Raw genomic sequence first — 10,830 nt, forward strand, 5'->3', positions numbered from 1 at the left:
GTTTGAGGGTTCCCCAGGAATTTGAGATTTAATCCCAAAGCTTTCACAACTTGAACCTGCGAGAGGGACGGGGCCGCTCAGTGTGTCTGCACTGCAGAAAGCCTGGTTCGTATATCGGCAGAAACAGTAGTGGCCTGCGACCTTCTAACCCCCAGCACGTCCTTCCCTTCAGACAGAAGTCTGGGGAAAGCAAATCCCTACACCCAGCCATCATTTCCACTTTTGCGTTTTCAAAAGATCAAAAAACGGAAAGGACCGGCAGGTTGGCAAACCCCAAAGAGGAACCGCCCATCAGGTAGGTCTTGGGATCTCAGCAGCCGACGACCCCAAATCAAATCGATCGTGGGAAACCCCAGGGAATGCAGGTTGCCAGCAGAGGGATAGGATTACTGAGCGCAGGCTGCAGGGAAGTACCCTGGAGGAGGGGGCCTCGTCGGAAGGACTTTCCAGCCACTCGGTGTTCATCAAAAAGTTCACTGTACATGACCCCAGTGGCTCATCGCAGGGAGTTTCTCTGATGAGCCCCAGCTCAAGAGTTTAGGCTTCTTTTTCCCCCTAGCAGAGGACGAGGCAAGTTCTCTTTTCTGGTCTGACTGGCTTGGAAATTCCCCGCGCCTGACCCCGCCCAGAGAAATCCCCGGCCAGGGCTTATAGGGCGCCGCGGCGGCGCTGCCGAGCCCACAGCAGCGCAAGCCAGCCGTCCCGCCAGCGCCACCACCGCCGCCGCCAGCAGCCCAGGGCCGAGCGCACCCGGAGCAGCGCCCGCAGCCCGCACCGCGCCATGTTTCAGCCGGTCGAGCACGCCCCGGAGTGGGCCATGGAGGGGGCCCGGGATGGGCTGAAGAAGGAGCGACTGCTAGACGACCGCCACGACAGCGGCCTGGACTCCATGAAGGACGAGGACTATGAGCAGATGGTCAGGGAGCTGCGGGAGATTCGCCTGGAGCCGCAGGAGGCTCCGCGCGGCGCCGAGCCCTGGAAGCAGCAGCTCACCGAGGACGGAGACTCGTAAGTGTCACGGGCCCGGGTGGCGGGGAGCGAGGGGAAGGGTCGGGTGCGGGCGCCGGGCCTGCAGGCCGAGCCGCGGGGATCCGCGCTGCAGCCCGGCCGGCGCGCGGGGCCGCGGGGCCGCGCGCGGGATGGGGTTGTCGCGCTCAGGCGGCCGCGGCCGGGCACCCCTCGGTTCCGGCCGCAGCGGTTGCCATGCATCCCCCTATCTCCCCCAGGCCTGGTGCTCCGGCCGGGGGCGGGGCGGCGGCTGGGACGCGAAGTCCCGGGTTGCATAAGGGGGGGCGGGAGTTTCTGGGCCGCCGCCGGCGCCGCGCGGCCGGCAGGGGAAGTACAGGGCGTTCCGAGCGGCGGGGGGCGGGGCGGCCCGGCCGGCGCCCGCGACTAGGAGGGGCCCGGAAAGTCCCTGGGCGCCTGCCAGGAACACTCAGCTCATAATAACCTCGCGGAAAACACCGCGGCCTCGGCCTGCAGAAACCCCGGCCTTGCGCAATCCCCCGCAGCCCGCGCCTCCCTGGCCCCACTCAGTGCACTCACCACCCCGTGGGGTTTTTCCCTCTTTTCCCCTCAGGTTCCTGCACTTGGCCATCATCCATGAAGAAAAGACACTGACCATGGAAGTGATTCGCCAAGTGAAGGGAGACCTGGCCTTCCTCAACTTCCAGAACAACCTGCAGCAGGTGCGGCAGCCTTGCCCTCTGCGCTTTCTACACTGGGATGGATATAGGCCCCCAGACCCTTTCTAAGCTGTCACTGGCCACTTATTGTTATCGGCCCTCCCCCTTTACATTCAAATCAGCCAACATCCCAGAGAGTCAAGAAAGTTCCACTGATTTGGTGAAGTCTTTATGACCCATCTGGAGTCCCCTTATCTGCCAGCCCCCTGTACCTGTGTGGGAGGAGCAGTGCCCATAACCAGGAGATGTTTAGGGACCAGGGGGCTCTTGATTGTGTGCTTGGTCTGTGGCTTATTCTCCTCTGTTCCCCCTTCCGTCTGTAGACTCCACTCCACTTGGCTGTGATCACCAAGCAGCCTGAAATTGCTGAGGCACTTCTGGAAGCTGGCTGTGATCCTGAACTTCGAGACTTTCGAGGAAATACCCCCCTACACCTTGCCTGTGAGCAAGGCTGCCTGGCCAGTGTGGGAGTCCTGACTCAGACCTGCACCTCCCAACACCTGCACTCCATCCTGCAGGCCACCAACTACAATGGTATGTCTGCCTTGCACATCAGAGTGTAGGGGACATGGAGAAGGGGGAGATGGGTTGACTTAAGTCTAGGCAAGAACTTAAACTCCCAATGTGTGACAGGGTTGAAAAAATGTGTATGCAAAATGCCTATTTGATGCCTTTATAAAGTTTATTCAGAACCCAGATTTTGGGTTCTTAAAATTCGGAAGAAATGACTATGTGTTCAATAAAAGAATGGGTGAAAAGTTCTGTTTCAGGTGTGAGGGTTGAAACAGGTGGTTATACTTTTTTCCTGTTGTTCTTCTAGGCCACACGTGTCTGCATTTAGCCTCTATCCATGGCTACCTGGGCATCGTGGAGCTTTTGGTGTCTTTGGGTGCTGATGTCAATGCTCAGGTAAGTGCTTCCTGCTTCCAGAGAGAGTGAGTCAAGTTCCTTCTCAATCATATTTGACATACTCTTGGTATAAGAAATTCCAAACTCAGCCTGAGCATGTCAACTTCCTTTTGGTTTCAGGAACCCTGTAATGGCCGGACTGCCCTCCACCTTGCAGTGGACCTGCAGAACCCTGACCTGGTGTCACTCCTATTGAAGTGTGGGGCTGATGTCAACAGAGTTACCTACCAGGGCTATTCCCCCTACCAGCTCACCTGGGGCCGCCCAAGCACCCGGATACAGCAGCAGCTGGGCCAGCTGACCCTAGAAAACCTTCAGATGCTGCCAGAGAGTGAGGATGAGGAAAGCTATGACACAGAGTCTGAGTTCACAGAGGATGAGGTGAGTTTGTATTAACTTCTTCAACACTCTGCAAAAAAAAATGAGGATAGCCATTTTCCCTCCACCCTCCCAAGGCCTCTAGAGCAGTGGTTCTCAACCTTTCTAATGCCGCGCGACCCTTTAATACAGTTCCTCATGTTGTGGTGACCCCAACCGTAAAATTATTTTCGTCGCTACTTCGTAACTGTAAGTTTGCTACTATTATGAATTGTAATGTAAATATCTGACCTGCAGAATGTATTTTCATTGTTATAAGGGGGTCGCGACCCACAGGTTGAGAACTGCTGCTCTAGAGCAATTCTTTATCATAGGGGTAGCAATATAATAAAGTTCTCAAACTTGAGTATACATAACCAGTATCCTAAAAGTATAGGGGTTTTTGTTTGCTTTTTTATAGCTTACCTTTTTTTTTAATGAGGAGAACATTAAAGGAAAACTTCCTTGTCCTGTAAAGTTCGTTATATTTGGATTATAGAGAATGGAGCCCAAGAACACTTGAGTTATTTCCAATAGCAGCTTCCTTATCATCCCAATGACCTTGGCAAAGCTCTGGAAATTTAACATGTCTTTTTTTCTTCTTGTTTTTAGCTGCCCTATGACGACTGTGTGTTTGGAGGCCAGCGCCTGAAATTATGAGTGGAAAGGGTCTAAAAGAACATGGACTTGTATATTTGTACAGAAAGAGTTTTATTTTTCTAAAAAAAAAAAGGAAAAAAGAAAAAAGAAATTGAAGGGTATACTGACAACCACATTGCACACCGCCTGGCCTGAAACATTTCACTATGGTGGATCGGCCTTCATTTGGTTATTTTTGTGAACTTTGGGGGACAAGAAGGATCATTATGAAGCCAACCTCTTTTAAAGTTTACCCTTACGGGGTTTTGGGAAGTTATCCATATTTGGTGAAAGGACCACATTTTATTTATTATGCTTGTCATGGAACCACCATGGATTTGGTGGCTGCCCCCTGTTGTATCCTGTGGCATGTAACAGCCAGGTGTGTTGTCAAACCGGTCAGTGACATGGGGGGAGAAGTTGCTGACCTGTGAAGGTTTGTGTTGCCCACCTATAAATAGTGTACATAGTGTATTTTGTTGGTAATTATTTTGGTACTTCTAAGATGTATATTTATTAAACAGGTTTTTACGAACAGTTGTCCTGATCTTTTCCTTTGAGCTGCCATGGGACTCCTGAGAGCCATTCTGTCAATGAAAGTGGAGGCGGAGAGGCGTGGGGGAGGTCTTATCACAGCTGGCCAGGGAACTCTTTGAAGAACAACTTCTCACACAGTGTACCCAGCCTCCAGCGAAACTGTGCAGGCAGCCCCTGGGCCCAATGTGTGGGAGGGAGGCTGTTGTGAGCATGGTAGGAAATGCCAGTCTCCAGCTTGTGCTGGCAGAAGCTGCTTGGTCTGTGGCTGGAAGGCTCTCCATTGTTACTGTCAGTCATCCCCTTGATCTAAACTGTTGTAGGACTCTTGACTTTTCGTTTTAGGAAATTATTTTGGCCAAGTAGAATAAGATGAATTCACATCTTACAGAGCTAGGAAATTATCTCACCTGTAATCCAGCAAATTCCTAATGCCATGGGCTCAGAAATGGGACTGCACTGACATTTGTTAGCAGGTGTTCACTTCAGCCTTAGTTTTCTCGTTTACTAACTGGTTTGTGAATATTGCATGAGACAATCCATGTAATGTACTGTCTGAGTGCCAGGCACATAGTGCTAAAGAAAAAGAAAAACTATTACACAACACCCTATATTTCATATGGGGAGAAACAAGTCCAGAGAGAATGTCCTGTCCAGGGTCACCTTGCAGGAGAGCTGGGTAGTAACTTAATACATTCATATTTCAGGTGCTTAAACATCTTTGAAATGCATCCCATCTCTAAATCTGCCTATTTTGTTCCCAGCTATGGTATCCAAGTGATATTAAAGACTTGAAGAGTTTTCAGTAGTTCCATTAGTGAACTGATTATACTGAATGATTATACAGAAGCAAATTTTTTTTTTAAGATAAGCTTTATTTATTTATTTTTGCCTTTTTTTTTTTTTGGCCGAGCCTGGGTTTGAACCTGCCATCTCCAGCATATGGGACCAGCGCCCTACCCTTTTGAGCCACAGGAGCCGCCCACAGAAGCAAATTTTGAGAGAAATTAGTAACTTGTAAAACTTGGCCGTAGATACATATCTCTTCCCTAGAAGAAAAAGTTTATGGCATTCTAGAAAATGCAGAATGGTGTGCAAATGGAATTCTTGTACGTGGCTTACACCTAGGAAAACATTACACTATTACCTTATGTTATCCCTTTCCTGGTCCACAATATTGTCAGAGTCAAATGAACATGATGGTTGCCTTCCTCTTAGACCAAACAGGAGCCAACACTGAGTCTTTCATATACAAAGAGCATTAACTACAGACTGGCCAGAGCCAGCTCTGCCCCCCTTCCCAGCCTTGCTCTTTGCCAAAGTGCCCAGCACTTCACAAAAACTCCTCATCCACCCTAGAGCACCTGGACACAGGTGTTGAATGATCTAACACAGTGGTTCTCAACCTTCCTAATGCCATGGCCCTTTAATACAGTTCCTGTGGGTTGCAACCCACAGGTTGAGAACCACTGAATTCTAACACATGAATTAGGTCGAAGAGGTTTATCTCTTGGTTGATAAGGGGAAGAGGTAGGATGGGAGTAGGGGAGAAAGCCACACCCCCATACCCAAAAGAACAAAGGTGGAAATTTGACACACCAATTTTGGAATGATGGCGCTTAATCCCCCTACAAAGGTGTTACATTTGTGCCAGTTCACCTGTACACTCCAGTTCTGTGGCCCACCTCTCAGCTCTTTAGCCATCAGCTCTTGTGTAGGGGCATTGACCCCCATGGTCACACAGGGAAGATCCTCTTCTCATGCACTTGGGCCCAGCCTCCCACCCTTCCAGGCTTCAGCTTTTCTTTTTAGGACCTCAACCCTCAGGTGGACTGTAGCCTGCGTGAATATCCAGGTAGCTGGCTCAGTTCCTTCACCTCCAGTTCTCCCATTTCACATCTTTCTTTTCTTTTTATTTTAAATCTATTTTCTTTCTGTCTGCCAGTTGCCTGGAGTTTCCTAAAGTAAAATTCCAGAATGGAAACAGTCTAATCTATACAATGTATCTACGAATTTATTTTATTTTATTTTTTAGAAAGAGTCTAACTTTGTTGCCCTTAATAGTGTCATGGCGTCATAGCTCACAGCAACCTCAAACTCCTGGGCTTGGATGATTCTCTTTCCTCAGCCTCCTGAGTAGCTGGGACTACAGGCACCCACCACGATGCCTGTTTATTTTTAAGGCCAGGGTCTCACTCTGGCTCAGGCTGGTCTCGAACTCGTGAGCTCAGGCGATCCACCTGCCTCGGTCTCCCAGAGGGCTAGGATTCCAGGCGTGAGCCACCGTGCCTGGCTGGCTCTGCAAATTTCTAAGCAAACATTAACAAAACTTTCAAAGAAAGCAGTTCAGGAGACCTAGAGCCTTCTTTGACACTCTTTGTGCGAGAAGCTAAAGATCCTGTCAGGACAGGTAGAAGTAAGGCAGCCTTGGGAAGAGGGAAGTGAGTGATGCAAAGGGGAAACAAAAAGTCATGTCAGCAACTTCCTTCTCCTGCCTCATCCATCAGGAGAAGTGTCCTCTGTAGATCACGTTACCAAGTGCTCCCAGATGAAGGGTTTTTCTTTAAAGAGGTAACAAACCCTAGTCTGAGCAATTTGAAGACCTTCCTCTGAGGCCTGGAAATGCCAAGGCTGGGTCCTGGGGTTGGGGGGATTTGCATTGAAAAGTCAACTGCTCCTAGAAGTGATTAAGTGGTAACAGTTGGACCTGTCTGTGACATGGGTCTTCCCACCCCACCCATTTCCCCCAGATTGTCAGGGTTTCAGGCAGCTGCTTGGGTCCTCGGTTCCTAGAGTGCTCTTGGTCAAAAATGATCAGACAAAGTAAGATAAGCATGAAACAAAATTTACTAAGGAAGAGAAAGATAGGATTACAGAGTAAGAAACAAGATGCGTTTGCCATAGACAGTGAATGGGCCTCCATTGCCAGGGCAAGTAGGCAAAGAGGCAAAGGTCACAGCTGGGAGTTCTTGGCCTGCATCAGGCCTATCTTGTGGTGCAGAAGTCATCCTGGAACCAGACTCTCACTCCCATGAGGCTTTCTGGTGGGGGGAGGAAGGGGAATGGGGAGGGAGGTGGGTGAGACATGATAATTAGTCTTAAGCTGTTCTAGTTCACCTCACGACCCTGTTGTACCTGTTGTTAGGCTAGAGAGTCTTCTATGTTCTTTTGCAGTTGGCACATTCAGTTCTGATGGGTAGATTGGTAGAGTGATCCCTTTTCTCCAGGTATGAGCAATCACTTGGGACAAAATTAAGATGGGCAGCACCGAGATGGCAGCCTGGGGCACTGCCCTTGTCCTCCTTACCCAGGAGAGCTGTTTTTACCTAGCTACCTAGCTTTAGTTGCTTAGAGATCACTTTTGTTTTGTTTTGTTTTTTTTAAAACAGAGTCTCACTTTGTTACCTTCAGTAGAGTGTTATGGTGTTATAGCTCACAGCAACCTCAAACTCTTGGGCTTAAGTGATTCTCTTGCCTCAGCCTCTTTACTAGCTGGGACTACAGGCATCTTCCACAACAATTGGCTATTTTTAGAGACTGGGTCTTAGGCCAGGTGTGGTAGCTCATGCATGTAATCCTAGCACTCTGGGAGGCTAAGGTGGGTGGATTTCCTGAGTTCACAGGTTCGAGACCAGCCTGAGCCAGAGTGAGACCTTGACTCTAAAAATAAACGGGCATTGTGGTGGGTGCCTGTAGTCCCAGCTACTTGGGAGGCTGAGGCAAGAGAATCACTTGAGCCCAAGAGTTTGAGGTTGCTGTGAGCTATGACACCACAGCACACCAGGGGCTACAAAGTGAGATGCTGTCTCAGAAAAACAGAGAGAGAGATGAGGTCTCGCTCTTGCTTAGGCTGATCTCAAACTCCTGAAATCAAGTAATCCACCTGCCTCAGCCTCACCAAGTGCTAGGATTACAGGTGTGAACCACCGTGCCTGGCCCTAGTTGCCTGGTGATCTTGTTGAAACGTAGGTTCTGACTGAATCCATTTGAGGCTGGCCTGAGAGTCTACATTTCTAACTTGTTCCCAAAGTGCTATTGGTTTGATATTGGATTTTAAAGAACTAGGCCCTATATAACTCTCTCTGTATCTCCCTGGGGACCATTGCAACCTGGGACAAGCACATTAGGTCTTATGAAAAGTAGAGCTAGTTCCTGCACCTGACATTAAAATAGGTACAAGGTGAGTTAATGGACCTGCCATTGAGCCAAGTAAGGGGCCAGGGAGGTAGCTGATGCCAAAGTACAATTATTTGGGCTCCAAGAGAGTAGCTAATATATTTGCAAGGATAGTTTGCTGATTAAGATGAAAGATTTGTTCTAAAATGAACTTACTTACACCTTTGCTACGACACAGCCTGCTGGACAGGCCCTGATGAGACGTCAGAACTGACAGGAGTAAAGGCATAGCTGCTTCCCACCCTATGACAAAGTCCCCATTGTCCCTACTAGAATATGCAAAGGTTTCACAAGCAGGTGACCAAAATACATCAGGGAAAACCTTAAGAATAACTTTCTCTGTAATATTGCCCTCATGTAATATATTTTTTTAAACATATTGAGTATAGCCTATGTGGAAAAAATGTAGGTGTATAAAAATTAGTTTTAAAAACCATGTAATGCCATATTTTTATTTTCCACAATATCTTACAATGTTATTCAACTGATCTATAACAATACATATTATGGAATAAATAATAGGATATTTTTACTTTTAGTTTATGAAGCCCATATATAATGTTTACTATGTACCAGATGCTATTCTAAGTGGTCTATAAATCCTTTAATCCTCAAACCCCTCCATTTCTACAGGGTTGCCCTGCTTAAGTTTGGACAGGGACACCCCCCCCCCCATTTTTCTAGGCCTAAATGGCTCAGAAATCCGTCTCATCACAGACCCCATCTCTAGGCACAAACAGGCTCTCTGCAGGCTGCATTCTCTGGACAAACCAGCTCATAAAGCAGCCTGACTGGTATCTCATCTGGGCTGCTTTGCCCAGAGCAGAGAAGCACACCTCAGGTGAGACCATATTCCTTTGCACTGTGGCAGTTTTAAAATTAACTTCTGCCCAAGCTCCTAGCACCAAACAGTTGTGACATATTCCAGACATACATCCCATCTCCCCAAAACTCCCTGCCACAGAATAGGAAAAGCAACCTATAACCCCTGAGACCAGTGGTTCTCAACCTTTCTAATGCCGTGACCCTTTAATACAGTTCCTCATGTTGTGGTGACACACAACCATAAAATTATTTTCATTGCTACTTCATAACTGTAGTTTTTGCTACTGTTATGAATCGTAATGTAAATATCTGATATTAGTCAACCCCTGTGAAAGGGTCGTTTGACCCCCCAAAGGGGTCGCGACCCACAGGTTGAGAACTGCTGCCCTAGACAGAAGGCTGAGGTGGGCGGCCCACTTGGAGCCCGAGTTTGGCTTGTGGAAAGCTTTGACTTTTGGCCAGGTGCTGTGGCTCACACCTGTAATCCTAGCACTCTGGGAGGCCAAGCTGGGTGGATTGCCTGAGCTCACAGGTTTGAGAGCAGCCAGAGGAACAGCAAGAACCCATTTCTAAAAAAAAAAAAAAGCAGGCATTGTAACGGACACCTGTAGTCCCAACTACTTGGGGTCTGAGGCAAGTGAATCACTTGAGCCCAAGAGTTTGAGGTTGCTGTGAGCGATGACATGTCACTCTACTGATGGCAACAAAGTGAGACAGAGTCTCAAAAAAAAGCATTTACTTTCTTTCCCCCTTATCTACTTATCCATCAAGAAATTCTGTCCTTTTGCTTACTCCATGGTCTGTGGATTCATTCTTCAAGTCTCTGGGACCAAGGACCTGGTGGAGAGAAATTCTAGCTGCACTATGAGGTAGGTGCTATTACTGTTTTCATCTTTTTAATAAGGACATACCTAGAAGCCTGGCAAAGTTAAGAAACTTGGCCAGGGCTTGGTGCCTGTGGCTCAGGTAGCTAAGGCGCCAGCCACATATACCGAAGGTGGCAGGTTTGAATCCAGCCTGGGTTGGCTACAACCAAAAAGAAGCCAGGGTGGCGGGCGCCTGTAGTCCCAGCTACTTGGGAGGTGGAGGCAGGAGAATCACTTGAGCCCAGGAGTTGGAGGTTGCTCTGAGCTATGATGCCACGACACTCTATCCAGGATGACAGCTTGAGGCTCTGTCTCAAAAAGAAAGAAAGAAACTTGGCCAGGTTACACAGCCAGCAGATGGAAGGGCCAGGCTCAGATAGCCTCCAGGTCTAAGTTCCTAACCTAAGCTTTCAAGCATCTATAGGAATGCCCACTAACAAAAGTGACTGCAGGTGTGGGGCTGAGGGGTCACTTCTCCTTCACCTATGGAAGGTTTGCTGAAAGATCAACTCACAGTTAAGGCAGATTAACTTATAGTGAGCAGGAGAGGATAACAGAGTGATTGCCCTGTGAGGGGTCCAGAAGTTTATAAACCCTTATTTTAAAGGGGAGGGGGCAATAAAGAATACAGGTAATGTCTCTTTGCATATTAAGTTTACCTGAGAGACAGATATTATATTGAAAATGATTTGGGGCTCAGCGCCTGTGGCTCAAGCGGCTAAGGCACCAGCCACATACACCTAAGGTGGCGGGTTTGAATTCAGCCGGGGCCGCCAAACAACAATGATGGCTGCAACCAAAAAATAGCCAGGTGTTGTGGCGGGCGCCTGTGGTCCCAG

The 10,830-nt window shown here is 48.5% G+C and overlaps 1 protein-coding gene across 1 annotated transcript; it reads left to right on the top strand.

The window, feature by feature from the left end:
• Nucleotides 1–581: 581 nt before the first annotated feature.
• NFKBIA (NFKB inhibitor alpha) lies at nucleotides 582–4,125 on the top strand. The gene is made up of 6 exons (XM_003791968.3): nucleotides 582–1,008; nucleotides 1,580–1,688; nucleotides 2,009–2,219; nucleotides 2,506–2,594; nucleotides 2,715–2,975; nucleotides 3,564–4,125. Exons 1-6 carry the CDS (start codon nucleotides 782–784, stop codon nucleotides 3,609–3,611), a joined length of 945 nt encoding a protein of 314 aa, XP_003792016.1. The 5' UTR covers nucleotides 582–781; the 3' UTR covers nucleotides 3,612–4,125.
• Nucleotides 4,126–10,830: the final 6,705 nt, after the last annotated feature.

The sequence above is a fragment of the Otolemur garnettii genome, unplaced genomic scaffold (assembly GCF_000181295.1).
Source record: "Otolemur garnettii isolate 467f Iridium unplaced genomic scaffold, OtoGar3 scaffold00052, whole genome shotgun sequence".
NCBI classification, from domain to species: Eukaryota; Metazoa; Chordata; class Mammalia; order Primates; family Galagidae; genus Otolemur; species Otolemur garnettii.

Excerpts from the sequence above, each read along its gene's own strand:
- NFKBIA (XM_003791968.3), top strand. The coding sequence starts at position 782 with ATGTTTCAGCCGGTCGAGCACGCCCCGGAGTGGGCCATGGAGGGGGCC. Across the intron at positions 1,009-1,579 it reads CTCACCGAGGACGGAGACTC|GTTCCTGCACTTGGCCATCA; the intron begins GTAAGTGTCACG and ends TTTTCCCCTCAG. Across the intron at positions 2,976-3,563 it reads CTGAGTTCACAGAGGATGAG|CTGCCCTATGACGACTGTGT; the intron begins GTGAGTTTGTAT and ends TCTTGTTTTTAG.